At 41.7% G+C, this 15,746-nt stretch overlaps 1 protein-coding gene and 1 long non-coding RNA gene across 2 annotated transcripts; one reads left to right on the top strand and one right to left on the bottom strand.

Annotated features, from left to right (window-relative positions):
• Positions 1 to 43: 43 nt before the first annotated feature.
• Positions 44 to 2,542, top strand: LOC135560238 (uncharacterized). Its single transcript, XR_010458828.1, has 2 exons — positions 44 to 148; positions 1,028 to 2,542. It is a non-coding gene; the product is annotated as an uncharacterized LOC135560238 (long non-coding RNA).
• Positions 2,334 to 15,313, bottom strand: LOC115143163 (proliferation-associated protein 2G4-like). Its single transcript, XM_029683290.2, has 12 exons — positions 15,171 to 15,313; positions 11,985 to 12,113; positions 9,506 to 9,611; positions 7,485 to 7,554; positions 5,539 to 5,695; positions 4,846 to 4,924; positions 4,072 to 4,150; positions 3,801 to 3,934; positions 3,518 to 3,612; positions 3,296 to 3,423; positions 2,967 to 3,020; positions 2,334 to 2,869 (listed from the first exon to the last, which is right to left on the bottom strand). The coding sequence occupies exons 1-12, from the start codon at positions 15,253 to 15,255 to the stop codon at positions 2,804 to 2,806; spliced, it is 1,182 nt and encodes a 393-aa protein (XP_029539150.1). The 5' UTR covers positions 15,256 to 15,313; the 3' UTR covers positions 2,334 to 2,803.
• Positions 15,314 to 15,746: the final 433 nt, after the last annotated feature.

Here is a 15,746-nt window from a genome sequence, read left to right on the forward strand (position 1 = left end):
GAACAAAATGAAACGTCATATTCAATCGCCACTTGCTCAGCTCATTGCTCACTGGGCGATGTAGGCAGAAATCGTTGAAATTTAAATCATATTTTATGTTGGAATTATATACCTATGTTCAGCTATGTTCAGGCATGTCTACAATCACGTAAGTATATGGGTGCTGTTTGTAATAGAAAAATGGGTCACACTTTCCGTCCATGTAAGCTTCCTTTTAAATCTTATCAAGCAAATGTTATTTTTCCACCACACCTCCCCAATCCAAGTCATATATAATCTGAAACCTCTGATTAAAGTGAAACTGAATGGTCCAGGCATCAATTATGTACACTACATGACTAAAAGTATGTGGACACCTGTTCATCTCATTCCAAAAACATGGGCATTAATATGGAGTTGGTTGTCCCCCCCTCTTGCTGCTATAGCAGCCTCCACTCTCCTGGGAAGGCTTTCCACTAGATACTGGAACATTGCTACAGTGACTTGCTTCCATTCAGCCACAAGAGCATTAGTGAGGTCGGGCACTGACTGATGTTGGGTGAAACTTTCTGTCCATAAATTATGCAGAAAAATTAATCCATGCTTTTGTTATTTCTAGGTTAGACTACTGCAATGCTCTGCTTTCCGGCTACCCGGATAAAGCACTAAATAAAATTCAGTTAGTGCTAAATACGGCTGCTAGAATCCTGACTAGAACCAAAAATGTGATCATATTACTCCAGTGCTAGCCTCCCTACACTGGTTTCCGTTCAAGATATCCCTCCATTGGTGTGGGGGCTGTGCTTTGGCAAAGTGGGTGGGGTTATATCCTTCCTGTTTGGCCCTGTCCGGGGGTATCATCGGATGGGGCCACAGTGTCTCCTGACCCCTCCTGTCTCAGCCTCCAGTATTTATGCTGCAGTAGTTTATGTGTCGGGGGGCTAGGGTCAGTTTTTCCTATCTGGAGTACTTCTTCTGTCCTATCCGGTGTCCTGTGTGAATTTAAGTATGCTCTCTCTAATTCTCTCTTTCTTTCTCTCTCTCGGAGGACCTGGGCCCTAGGACCATGCCTCAGGACTACCTGGCATGATGACTCCTTGCTGTCCCCAGTCCACCTGGCCGTGCTGCTGCTCCAGTTTCAACTGTTCTGCCTGTGATTATTATTTGACCATGCTGGTCATTTATGAACATTTGAACATCTTGGCCATGTTGTTATAATCTCCACCCGGCACAGCCAGAAGAGGACTGGCCACCCCACATAGCCTGGTTCCACTCTAGGTTTCGGCCTTTCTAGGGAGTTTTTCCTAGCCACCGTGCTTCTACACCTGCATTGCTTGCTGTTTGGGGTTTTAGGCTGGGTTTCTGTACAGCACTTTGAGATATCAGCTGAGGTACGAAGGGCTATATAAATACATTTGATTTGGTCCTATTCTGTGAGCTTGTGTGACCTACCACTTTAACACTGATGCTCCTAGAGGTTTCCAATTGACAATAACATCACTTTGTTGACCGGTGCAGCTCGAGCAGGGCAGAAATTTGACAAACTGACTTGTTGGAAAGGTAGCATCCTATGACGGTGCCACGTTGAAAGTCACTGAGCTCTTCAGTAAGGCCATTCTACTGCCAATGTTTGTCTATGAAGATTGTATCCACTAAATCCACTAATTTGAAGTGGTGTCCACATACTTTTATATATATAGTGTACTCTTTATGGCTGTGCAGTCTAAAATCATCAGAAAGTATATATGTAATGTTGACTCATATCTGTGCAGATCAGATCATGACTCAATAGCTTTGTTGGAGCCTTCCAACAGAGAACAACATATTAGACATATTAAAAGGTCATTTGATTTCATTAGGTACAAATAAGTATTGGATACTGGTTATGCTTTAAAAAGTACATCTCAACATGTACTACTGTTGTCAATTTAGCTTTTTGCCACTTAATGACATGCTCTCACTTAGTTGAAAAACTTATGATTTCAAGCAGTTCTGAATGAAGATACTTTGTTTAAAAACTACACTAAAATGTTTAATTTGGTTGATAAAAATTAGGTATTGTTGAAAATAAAAATCGATTTTTAAACTGAACTCCCCTACCAGGAAGGGGGGGGGGGGCAGTAAGTATAGCAGGGTTTGTTCCCAGAATAGTAACTCTTCAGGTGTTGGTGCAAGAATTCTGTGCTTTAACCTTTCAATACTGTCATGTTTGAATAATTGTAACACAAAATGATTCGAGGCCAAAAGATTGAGTTGCTAACTCAAGTCTCATTCATGTACAAGTGTGACTGGCACCCAACTATTATTTTCCAACAAATATCATCCAGTTAAAATTAAGTTAATCAAAACAAAACTTTACTTTGTATACATTTTTAATTTAAAAAGTTTATAACACTTCACCTATAGATTGCAACATTTCTGAAGTCAGGTACATCACCTAACGATAAGGTGTAAAAACACAATGCTAGAAAAGGTTTTTTTATCCATCATATTCCAAAAATGTGTTTCCCCAATCTCATACTCCAGTTAAGTATCAATGTAAAATAAACTCCATATATATGTGTTACAAGGGTGTGACTCTTATTCAGACTCCAGATTCAACTGAATGGCTACAAAAAAAAAGTTTTTTTTCAACAGATTTGAGAGCATTCCCAACAGGCTCAACTCCAAATCTATCAGATGTATTCAATGGGCCAAATACTAGAAAAGGGCATGAGGGTCAAAAAGAGCTAACAGTTGGGAAATATTTAGATTCACTTTCTAAGTTTGTTATATGGTGTGTGTGTGTGTGCGCGTGTCAGTGTGGCTGAAGACAGGTAGGCATCTACTCTGCAGCCTTGTTGCTCTCCTCGGTTGACTGTCCAGTAGTGCTTTCCACAGTCTTGGAGGCCTAGGAGGGAGGAAGCAAGGCACCGATTAAGAATGGAGAGCGCAAACAGAATGTTTTGAATTAATTTGTTTTTTTTTACCATTGTCATATAAAATACCTTCTTTTTCTTCTTCTTCTGTGTTTTGCGACTGGCTGTGCTCTGTAGCAGAGTCTGGGGGAGAAAGAGGGATTGTTTGCTGTCAATCAAGAAATGTCTTCAAGGAAGAGAGCCACAACAGAGCTGCTAAGTGTGGAAATAGACTGGTCAAAACATCAGATGCCATCTCATACCCTTATGCAGTTACTTCTTAGTAGGCTGTGTAGGCTGTAGGCTCTGAGGTGCAAGTCCCTGTTCATTAATATAGTTATTCATGTAATATGAGCGGTGAAGAGCCATTCAGGTTGCCTGGGGCCATGGGCTGGGAGCCAGCTGGAAGCCCTATTTACCCTCAGTTCTGCATCCTGCACCTCGTGCTCTGACTTGTAGAGCTCTGGCTCAAATGGTCCGCTGGTGATTTTATGGGGGCCGTTGGCCATTAGCAGCACTGTGAACTTAAACTGGGCCACAAACTCTCCTGAGAAGCAAAGAGAGATAAATGACACACATGGTTAGGAAAAAAAGAAACAGTGCACAAGGGGATAGGAAAAGAAAGATGCAGAGAGACTCACCCTCCTTCTCATTGAGCACACTGAAAGGCTGTAGCAACTCGTGTTTGGCACACTCCACCACGCCCAGGCGGGCTTTGGCCTCATCCTCAAATGCCCTGAAGAGAGGAGAGGAACAAGACACACCTGTTAGCTGAGGTCGTCTCCAATGGACAGTCAAAGCACCTGACTTACAGCATCAGAGAGATGGTTGACGAAAAAAAAGTCCAAGACTTTAATGATAAGATTATGTTGATGCGGTTGGTTATAACAAGTCTCTCTGACACTTCTAATGAGGACATCCTACCTGAGAGTGAAGGGCATGGCGTCGAAGCGTCGCTCCACATCGCTGAAGAACATGCGGGAGGTCTTCATCTTCAGCCCGTACTGCTTACTGGGGTCCCTCTTATAAATGGTGGTCCTCTGGCCTCCATCCCTGGCCTGGGCAGGGGACAGGAGAATAGAAACATCAGTATTGGACAGTCACATTTAGCCAGGTAAGAAATTAAAAGTAATATTGCCCTTTTCTATCCATGTTACCGCATGGGGTCATTGGGATCCCCCCCTCGCTCTCTCACCTTCCCTTCACCAGTGCTGATCAGCACATCAACAGCGTAGACCTCGTGCACCTCAAACGCTGCCTTCTCATGGTCCTTCCTGCAGATGGGCATCAACAGTAGCCAATCAGAGCAACTCACATCTTTCATTTATCATTCAGTCCTAGTGACTAGGGCTGTGGCGGTCATGGAATTTTGGATCGGCCAAATTACCGTTATAACTGTTCGAATAGCAAAAAAAAACAACAACAAAAAAACTCTCATGACTGCATGTGCTGCTCCAGACTGCATGTGCTGCTCCAGACTGCATGTGGTCCTAGGCGTTGCCTTGGACTCAAATCAGAAACTGTTTACTGACTGGTGGATAGCTAGCTAGCTGGAGTTAGCTAGCCTAACTTGCTGACATTTCTTTGTGAAGTCACAGAGTGTGTCCTGTTTTTGGTATTCCATTGGGTGCATGTTTTTCCATGATCGCTACAATACTGTACCTTGCTGAAACAAGGAGCAACAATGTTTCATCACGGTGTAAAGAGACCATGTTTGTACGGAAACTGACTCAACTGCACTTCTCGTATTTTTGAATGCCCGGCCATTCTGTCTTCAGTTCCACAACACAAAATTTAAAAACGGGCTAGTTTTGTCTCCTCTCGTCTCTTCTTATATCGGCTGTTAGATGTGAACCAGACTTACTTTCATACAAAACAAAAATATAAACGCAACATGCTGTCTGCCTTCGTGGCTGTTAGGTGTGAACCAGACTTACTTCATCAAAACACTGCTTGGACGTTAATGTACCTTTGCTGGTCTGTGGGGTTCTGAATGATGGTTTTCTCTCCATCGATGACGTGTTGCTTCAGCTGATGAGATAACATACCTTAAACAGAAAGATACAAAGCCATTGCAACAGTTTTCGCCCCACATTTTACTGCAGTCACACAACAGTTAACTGCATAGACTGTTGGCTGACAATGTCTTGAAAATGATGCTTGTGTTGTGCATTGATGGGGCCGGAAGCCATGCATTGTTATCATTCTGAAAGGTCAGATGGCTAGCAACAATTACAATAAGCTGCCATGTGGGGAATTTTAGGTGGCTCATTTCAGCTAGTTTTATCATGTTTTTGATACCATGTCTTGTTGTGAGGCGTTTTGAGTGATTTCATGTCAATGCTAATATGACTCAAATTCACGAGCTAGCTAACCAACAACTGTAACAATGTATTTGAGAGACAAGTGCTCATTGTGCAAATGCATTTGTTTTCAATAAACATTTGGAGACTAACTATAGTTTACATGTTTTCAACCATCTAAGCCAACCCAGTCTGTTTTGCCCCATAGTTGCGCAAGTATCGGTTTTGTTGCTAAACAACCAACCCGTCTATATGTAACCCGTCAGCTAAAACCGTTGATTCACTATCTTAGACCGATGAATCAGAGTCAACTCTCAGGGCAAAACTGACTTTCTGCCTCAACTAGTGAAGGCACTCACCCTCGATGGCTGTGCATTTGAATGACTGAGCGATCTTGTTCCAAGCCTCTGTCACCTTTGAGTTCTGGTTGCCAGGCTTGACAAGGCGTAGGGCTGCCTCCGCACACAGATGAGCTGCCTTTATCACATCAGCTTTCTTCCCGGTCACTGGCGCCTCCTACATGTACACGGCAGAGGTAAGGTCAGGGCGCGACGTTTACCTTTCTTTTCAAGGAGCACGTGTGCGCCTAAATTAAAAAATGTAGATATACACAAAGACATTTATGAGCAAAATTGAAAATATTTGAGATATTAAAGCTAAAATCCTTAAATTTTTACCAGCACAGTGGTCGCACAGTAAAAATATTTAGGGACACATGCCAGAACCCTGAAGGAGAGTTAATGTGGGTGATTTAAATATATTTTCTGGAAGTTTTCTATAATTTCAGCCAGTAGTTTTGAAAGTAGTGCTCACGAGCCAAAACGGATCCCGAAAATTGTGTACAACGTCCTCACGTCATTGTTCACAAGCCTCTGTAGCGTGTGCTCAAAGAGCGTAGAAAAAAACTCTGTAGTGTTCATGTGGCGTGCATGTTGGGCTCACTCCAAAATTGGGGCTGTAATGAAAACACGAAGCAGACCAACTATTTGGTCCTTTAAAAACCTGCTGTATATAAATTATTGTGTGCTATAGCTTGGAAAATAAATACATGTGACTCTGGATGACAACATAATGATGTTTGTTTCCATTTGGGCTGTTTTCCTTAAGAAGTTCCATCCCTTTCATGTTTTGTTTCCTTGCCAGTATCGAGATACTGGTATCATCCCGGCACTACCAGCAACCTCATTGGACAATACTGGGCCTATCCCGATCCCGCCTCCCACTTTAACCTTGCAACCTCATTGGACATAATTTTACCTGCCAATTAACATTGTCCGTCAGTTTGGTTGTTGCAGGCCAGTTCCCGACTTCCTGTAATTGCACCCAAGGTCTCATAGTGATGTGATAATGTAATTTCATACAATGGAAAGTTATACCTGTAGTTATACGATGGCATCAACTCCTTGAAAGTTGTGTATTTATTATAAATAGCATTTGGCTACGTGATGAATAATGATCGCTGACAATGAACTGCAGTGTTGGATTATTATCCCATATCATGGAATAATACCTTTGTGAATGTTTATGACGACAAAAGTTGGACACATGGAATTATTTGAATTGGATATCCATTGATAACAGAAAGGTAGGCCGATATTTTATTGTCTAAAAAGTGGGTGAAAGCATGCATTTCTCGAGTGCATCAACATGCGTGTTATGTCATGATTGGCGAATGGGACAAATGGATGGACGCGCACCTGGTAAAAACCTTACAGCCTATTGTGCAATATGTTCCAAAATTCACCAGCGACACCATTTAGAAACTAAAGGTTGTCAGCACAGTGTTTGTGATCGGGTAGACAATTACCTTCTAATGTATTTGTGTGGCTACAGGAGCATCTTTAGCGCACAACATTCTCTGGTTTGCAGAGAAATGCTTTGAAAGAAATTTAACTACTTAGGTCTAATAGATCTCACTTCTAATTCAGGAGGCTTTCTAACTTCTGATGCATTGAAGTTATCATGCATTGATGAATTCAATGTATTTTCGCTGTTATCAAAATAACTAATGGTAAACGCATGCAGCCACTCATCCCACTTGCTTCAGAGCGCACGTTCACTGCATGACAGGAATGAGCAAGTAGATCTCATGCACTAAATTATGGCAGGTTAGAATGTAAGGATTCTGTGCTTCTTTCCACTGGGAGAGGACTGTAGATCATTTATTATGCATGTATGAGCCATACATTTATACGTCAGGTCCAAAACGGGAGGCAAAAAAATAAGGTCATTTTCAATCCTCCAGAATATATCTATTCAATGAGGGCTTAAGAAAACCAAGTCATTAGTTCATAACGGCACATACCTTGGTAGCTCCCACAACAAAGCTATGAGCCACATTTGAGATGAAGCCATCAACATGGACTCCAAGATCACTGCAGAAATAAAGGGGACAGAGATGGAGAGGATAAGAGAAAAGGAGAGATGGGAATGTTTAAGTTATGAAGGAAATAGTTCATCAGACATTCAGAAATCGTTATGCCAACCATGTAGTGGTGTAGCAATGTTATATGATGACCTGTTATATCTTGTGTAATGTAAATGTCTTGATGTGTTTGGACCCCAGGAAGAGTAGCTGGGGAGGCCTAATAAAATACAAATCCAAAACCAGTTGCTGATATCTATGACATTGTGTAAAAAGACATATAGATGAGACGATTAAATACATTTAGACAAGGACAAAATGGCAGTCATGTTGTGCTTCCAAAGATCAAATAGGAAAAAGTTTACTGACAAAAAAGACAAGGTCAGAGATAAATTAAACAGTCTAATTTGTGTGATTATATTACGGTAAGTGTCGAGTGAGGATATGCTCCGAGGGTAAGTTGTTATTGGCTTGTTCACCTACAACCATACTGCAGGGGGGGTCATAATGTCTTCCAAAGACAGCACCCATGACAATGAAATTGCTAGTGAAGGATACACCCAGCCTTTTGTTATAGTAATGAAACATGACTTTTCAACAGATTCAGAGAATGGCCAGCCCTACAGTAATACAACACATTGGTTGGCATAACCATCTACACTGAACAAAAATATAAATGCAACCATTTCAAAGTTTTTACTGAGAGTTCATATGACCAAATTGAAATAAATTCATTAGGCCCTAATCTATGGATTTAACATGACTGGAAATACAGATATACATCAGTTGGTCACAGATTTCAACAACAAAAAAGGTAGGGTGTGAATAAGAACCAGTCAGTATCTGGTGTGACCACCATTTGCCTCATGCAGCGCAACACATTTCCTTCGAAAAGAGTTGATCAGGTTGTTGATTATGGCCTGTAGAATGTTGTCCCACTCCTCTTCAATGGCTGTGCCGAAGTCGCTGAATATTGGCGGGAACTGGAACACGCTGTTGTACACGTCAATCCAGAGCATCACAAACGTGCTCAATGGGTGATATGTCTGAGTATGCAGGCCATGGAAGAACTGGGACATTTTCAGCTTCTAGGAATTGTGTTCAGATCCTTGCAACATCAGGCTGTGCAGTATTATGCTGAAACATGAGGTGATTGCGACGGATAAATAGTAGTAACATTAAAAATTCTCTGGCAACAGCTCTGGTGGACATTCCTGCAGTCAGCATGCCAATTGCACGCTCCCTCTAAACTTGAGACATCTGTGGCATTGTGTTGTGTGACAAAACTGCACATTTTAGAGAAGCCATTTATTGTCCCCAGCACAATGTGCACCTGTGTAATGATCATGCTGTTTAATCAGATTCTTGATATGCCACACCTGTCAGGTGGATGGATTATCTTGGCAAAGGAGAAATGCTCACTAACAGGGATGTAAACAAATTTGTGCACAAGATTTGAGAGAAATAAGCGTTTTGTGTGTATGGAAAGGTTCTGGGATCTTCTATTTCAGCTCATTAAACCTGGGACCAACACTTTACTTGTTGGGTTTATATTTTTGTTCAGTATAGTTGCTCGAAACACTAACATTATTCCAGACAGTGAAATCCTTATATTGACAGAAGACAGAAAACAGGAACAGTCAGAGAGATGACAAAAGTGGCAATCCAACAACTAAGATGAAAAGGCTTGTTCAACTATACAATGGCAATAGTGACAATTAGACACCATTACCAGATGAACAAGGCTAGTAATCCAATCTTTACTTATCGTTTGCCATATAGACATACAGGCACATAGACATACAGGGAGACAAGACCTAACAAAGACGACAAGTCAACAGCCAAGGAGACCCCATCAGATGCATGAGAACACAGCAAACAAGATGACAGACAACACATACTTGGGAGACTGAAGACACACAAAGTGAAGGGGTAACATTACTGTAGATTGAGGTTCATACATTTTGACCAGATCGCCATCTTTAAGTGTGTAGTCAGGGTCACTCTTCAGGGGAGAGAAGTGGCAAACACAGTTATTGACTGAGACGCTGGTGGGGAAGGCAATTCCTGGAAGAGGGAAGAGAGAACCACCAAATCTTCAATTGAAAATAATCTGCAGTGTTTATGAGAGACCTGACTGATGGCAAATAATGTCCCCCTTTTCAACCAATATCACTACTCATAGTTCTGTCATCTCACTGACATATTCAATAACACATCCCACTAACATCAAGGCGGTGGCCCGTTCCTGTAGGTTCATGCTCTACAACATCCGCAGAGTACGACCCTGCCTCACACAGGAAGCGGCGCAGGTCCTAATCCAGGCACTTGTCATCTCCCGTCTGGATTACTGCAACTCGCTGTTGGCTGGGCTCCCTGCCTGTGCCATTAAACCCCTACAACTCATCCAGAACGCCGCAGCCCGTCTGGTGTTCAACCTTCCCAAGTTCTCTCACGTCACCCCGCTCCTCCGCTCTCTCCACTGGCTTCCAGTTGAAGCTCGCATCCGCTACAAGACCATGGTGCTTGCCTACGGAGCTGTGAGGGGAACGGCACCTCAGTACCTCCAGGCTCTGATCAGGCCCTACACCCAAACAAGGGCACTGCGTTCATCCACCTCTGGCCTGCTCGCCTCCCTACCACTGAGGAAGTACAGTTCCCGCTCAGCCCAGTCAAAACTGTTCGCTGCTCTGGCCCCCCAATGGTGGAACAAACTCCCTCACGACGCCAGGACAGCGGAGTCAATCACCACCTTCCGGAGACACCTGAAACCCCACCTCTTTAAGGAATACCTAGGATAGGATAAAGTAATCCTTCTCACCCCCCTTAAAAGATTAGATGCACTATTGTAAAGTGGCTGTTCCACTGGATGTCATAAGGTGAATGCACCAATTTGTAAGTCGCTCTGGATAAGAGCGTCTGCTAAATGACTTAAATGTAAATGTAAAATGTTCAGGCCCATTGTGAATGTGTGGCATGTGTTTCTGATCTGGAGACAGTATGACAACATACTGTCCCCCTCACAAAAGAAGGCATGGTTTTGAACCACCTGCCCCATATAAACATTTCTGGGAGATTGTTGGTCCTATCTTATGTCTCTTATAACTACATAGTAGGGGTGTGAACGTTTAAACAACATTGGGATAGTTAACGGTTATAAAAAAAACTACTACCAACAGGTCCCAATCAATCAAATGTACTCATAAATCCCTTCTTACATCAGCTGATATCTCAAAGTGCTGTACAGAAACCCAGCCTAAAACCCCAAACAGCAAGCAATGCAGGTGTAGAAGCACGGTGGCTAGGAAAAACTCCCTAGAATGCCAGAACCTAGGAAGAAACCTAGAGAGGAACCAAGCTCTGAGGGGTGGCCAGTCCTCTTCTGGCTGTGTCGGGTGGAGATTATAACAGAACATGGTCAAGATGTTCAAATTTTCATAGATGACCAGCAGGGTCAAATAATAATAATCACAGTGGTTGTCGAGGGTACAACAGGTCAGCACCTCAGGAGTAAATGTCAGTTGGCTTTTCATACCCGATCATCTACATCATTAAGGGGAAATAGAAATTAAACAAATACCTAAAGCAACAATTCTGTCATGTTAGTAGGAGGAGATATGCATCTTTCAAATGATTTGCCAAGGATATAAATCGCTCCACACCTCATCGCAGTTAATAGTTATCAAAATGGCAGAGTGAGGCAGGGAAGTCCCGTATGACAATACTTTGAGAGGTTAAATGAGAAGCTGGTGAAATAAATACAAACTGTGCAAAGTGGAATTGAGCTACGGTGGCAATTACAGGTGAAATATTTAACCATCATCTGAAAGGGAGGCACCATGGAGTGAGAAAATCACAGCACTGATTACAGAAATTATTGCAGTTGATATGCATCCATTGTCAATGGAAGAGAATGTCAGCTTCACTGCCCTGATGGCATATCTAGAACCAGTCTAAAAGATGCTATGTAGAAACAGATGTAACGACCTGGATGGTGAAATTGTACAATGATTGCTCTGCGAGTACAAAGCGCGAGCTCTCAAACACCATACGTGGTGTTAACAGCAGATTGTTGGATGTCTATGAACACGCCATCATACGTCACTGCAACGAACCATCACATTAATGAAAAGTGGGACATGCACTGACAATTGAGCACATGGAGGAGAGGGACACAGCAGGGAACCTAAAACAGCATTAACTAGCAGTAAAGTGAGCATCTTCTGTAAGTAGCAAGGACTGCGGTAGATTGAACTGTACTGCCCCCTAGCGGTTATACGCAGGATCATATCTGAATAGTAAAAGTAAAAGATTTTTTATTTTCATTTAAACCTTTAAATGATTTTAAAAATTGCAGTTTAAACATTAAGAACAATTGTAACGCCATTCCGCTTGCACTTCTCATCCAGCTTTTACCCCCCTTCCACCCCGGCCCTTTACCTTTCTTCAAGTCTTTCTCCTTCCTGAAGACCTTGCCAGTTTCTGCCATGATGTGAGCGTCTCCCTTTTCACAGAGACTGATCACAGACACCCCTGACTTGGCCGCCTCAATCACCATGCGCAGGGCCTCTAGGGAGAGCGAGAGGGCAGGGGAATAGGAGGTGGAGAGTTATGAGACATTTGAGAGGTGAAAAAGAGTGTAGTAGTGAGACCAAATATGTCATCATCACATTCAATCAGAACACGTGCGTTCTCTATTAATAAGACTATCCATCATGGCTGTATTATGTCATGATGAATCAGCTGCCATTGAACTGAGTTCAATGTTAGGGTATGAATCTTGACCCTGGGCCTGAGGTCAGTTTGAAGCCTGTCCATAGAGGAGTAAGGAGGAGTCTACCGTGTCCGGAATTTACTTCCCCGTTCATTAATTGCATTCAGGGTTCATTCAAACATAATTTAAATGAGTTTTTTTACTATTGACAGTTACAGCAGATTTCAATATTGTATACCCATTCGCTCTCCTTAAATATAGGTCATCTCATTTATTTGTTTGTCTCTGAATTGTTTAAATCAAACTTTTCTCTGCCAACTCCTGATATCAGTGCATAAAAACTTAGAGGTATACTGAATTAGCCAGGTGCGCATGGGCACACATGCACACTAAGGCTAAGCTCGTTTTCCTATTTGAACTATGCTAGTTTCCATCCTCATTACCAAACTTCACAAATACTCCCACCCTCGACTTCATAACTCCTTTGCTAGTTATACAATTATGTAAATAAGAAATTTGCTGGAAAGAAACTTAAAGTATTTGTTTTATTGAATAGTCATGACCGGTTCGAGATGACGGCGGTGAAGGATATCATTGCTACTTAACGCGGATCCAAGTTCAGTTTTGAGATCCACCGGCATCACCCACCGGCAGGGTTAGCTGGATGTTTCTGACTGGTCTTGAAACTGTGACAACGGGCAGCTTCTCCAACGCAGCATCTGCTTTGCCAAGGGCTGAAATAGAAGTCAGTTCTATTCGCGATACATATCGGGCTGCAAGTCCTGCCTCTCCTACCTCCTCATTGGTTTATAGAATGGTAACTATGAAAGTTTGGATGCCAATCATCATATAATTTCAAGGAAGAAAAAGCCTGGAAGGAGGCGAGATGACTAGAAACGATTTGGTTGACCGTTTTATGTTTGGATTAATTGTCGAAGTAGAGGGCCATGTGCATTTCAGGTAAAATAACAATGTAATATTTATATCCCAGGACAAATTAGCTAGCAACAGCAAGCTAGCTAAATAGGACAAAGTAGCTAGCAAGTGCAAGCTAGCTAAATTTCCATAAATGTTTAATGCTTTTGACCTGTCGCCAAATGAATGTAATTGGTTCAGAGTTTGTTTTGATATTTTAACCTGTGTGTCATGATCGTGTTTGGTGTGGGGGGAAAAATACATTTATTCACGATGGTGCACGAGTTTGGGTCCGCGTTAGCCCTTGGCAACGCAGACGCTCATTGGCGCAATAATTGATCAATATAGATTTCTAAATTTATTTAGCAACATGAGCGGTGTAGTCATCCTATTAACCTTTTATTAAACTGACTATTGTATCTGTTGATTAAATCTGACTTACTATAATGAGTAATCCAGTAATGTCACAAGTTATGAGAAAACAGCAACTCTACAGAGCGCTAACACTACAATGAATGGCAAAATTACTTCCGGATACAAATGGTCTGCAGAGCACCTCCTGCCCAACACCGCCACCGATCTAGCTGTGTCATGTCTAGAAAGGAACCAGCTTCGTCAAATTATCATCAACAGTGGAATTTTGGGGCATTTTAGCTAACCTAACCCAATTCTCCTAACATGCCAAGTTATTTTTTGTAATGTCAATTAAGGTGGCTCAACAAATCACAGCACAGATTGAAGGATAAACTTGCCGCTTTTACTTCTTGCTATGGTTACGCTCAAAATGGCTGCCAGTCCACCCATTATGTCATCATTGACTTGAATGAAGAGCCCCGTCTACTCATTCTATTTCTGTGTGTCATAAAGCTACTAAGGTCATGCCAACAAGCAATGTCAGCATTTTTGGCCCACTTGCTTTGGGTAGGGAAATGAGCTGTCCATTTATAATACCTGTGAAAAAGTTGTCAGTGAGGCAGCTAGCTAGCCAAATCACGTGTGGTTGGAATAATATTTCCCTGTCAAGTTTAAGCCTTTCCCAGTAAAATTGTCTCAGTTGACTACAGCTAGGCAGAACAAACGTACACATATATAGCCAGACCTATTTCACTTTACTTGGAACTAGCTACATTAGCTAGTTATGACTGCTAGTAAGGGACAATTCCATGACGACAGAATTATGCGGAGGCTAATTTTTCACTTTAAATGTATGCCAAACAAAAATCAATGATTGCAAAGTTAAACAAACCATACAATTCTATGCACAAGCCAGCATTTTTACAATTTCCACCGAATTTTACAAAAACAAATTTACTTTAACAGTACAGATGCAAAGTTTGTTAACAGAATACTGGCACAAACAGCATAAACCATCATTCTGTTACAAAACTTTGCATTTGCATTGTTTGTCAAGTAAACGTATTTTTATAAACACTTTTGTTACATTTTTAAAAGTAATCTTTGTGCATTGAGTTTTTGTTTCTTGGTTTTTGTTTGACATAACTAACCAAATTTCCCCAAGGCCACTTCCTAGCTGTGTGGTTGACATGGAAACATAAATTCCGTTAACTACTGTAACTCCACAAACAGTGAACTAAGATTATGACAATACAAAACAGAACGTTTGCTAGCTAACTACTTCTACCTAGCAAATACAATAATGGTTACTACTGTCTGGTGTGCCTGTTGATAATTAATGTGTAGGTAACGTTTGCTATTTAGCCATTATGTTCACGGTCATTGACAAAATAACCGTTAACCATAGCTAGCTGGCTTACTGAATTTTGCTCACAAAATAACATCGTGAAGTCCGCTTGCAAGCACTAGACTGGGATACCAGGGCTAGGACAATTTCCATTCCACGTTTCTAAACTGCGCCTACTATGTCAAAGCACATGGTTGTGTTTGTCTGTGCCTACACATCAGGCTGGTGTTGTACGAAAGGCCGTCAAGAGCAGGTCACCTCATTTAAATGCAAGTCACCCCGATCTGACACTTACGGTTGGCGATGTCGCCTCCCATTTTGTACTTGGTGACAACCAAGTCCTCAGCGATAGTCTGTTCTTGTTCTTCATTGTCAGACATCTTGACAGCGACTCTCTTGACAACACACCTCCTAATGTGTCGGCACCAAGACCGACACCTGTGTGAAGCTAGCCACAATAGTGGAATTTGCGGTTCGACTACAAAATACAAGTCACCAATTGAAATTGATACTAACTGATACAAATAATGGAATCATGTCATATTTGGAGTAGATAATGCTAAACAAGTTTGGAAAGTTGTTATATACATTTGAAAAAAGTCCATAATTGCTGAACAATGAATCAAATGGCCACCCGGACCATTTACATTGACCCCCCCCATACTTTGTTTTTACACTGTTGCTACTTGCTGTTTATTATCTATGCATTGTCACTTTACCCCTACCTACATGTAAAAACTAACTCGACTAACCTGTACCCTTGCACATTGACTCTGTACCTGTACCCCCTGTAACACAGCCTCGTTATAGTTATTTTATTGTTTTACATTTATACATTTTTTAACTTTATTTTACTTAGAGAAAAATTAAA

Source organism: Oncorhynchus nerka, linkage group LG15 (assembly GCF_034236695.1).
Source record: "Oncorhynchus nerka isolate Pitt River linkage group LG15, Oner_Uvic_2.0, whole genome shotgun sequence".
Taxonomy (NCBI): domain Eukaryota; kingdom Metazoa; phylum Chordata; class Actinopteri; order Salmoniformes; family Salmonidae; genus Oncorhynchus; species Oncorhynchus nerka.

Excerpts from the sequence above, each read along its gene's own strand:
- LOC115143163 (XM_029683290.2), bottom strand. The coding sequence starts at position 15,255 with ATGTCTGACAATGAAGAACAAGAACAGACTATCGCTGAGGACTTGGTT. Across the intron at positions 9,612-11,984 it reads GGAGAAAGACTTGAAGAAAG|GAATTGCCTTCCCCACCAGC; the intron begins GTAAAGGGCCGG and ends TCCCTCTTCCAG. Across the intron at positions 3,424-3,517 it reads TGTGCTCAATGAGAAGGAGG|GAGAGTTTGTGGCCCAGTTT; the intron begins GTGAGTCTCTCT and ends TTTGCTTCTCAG.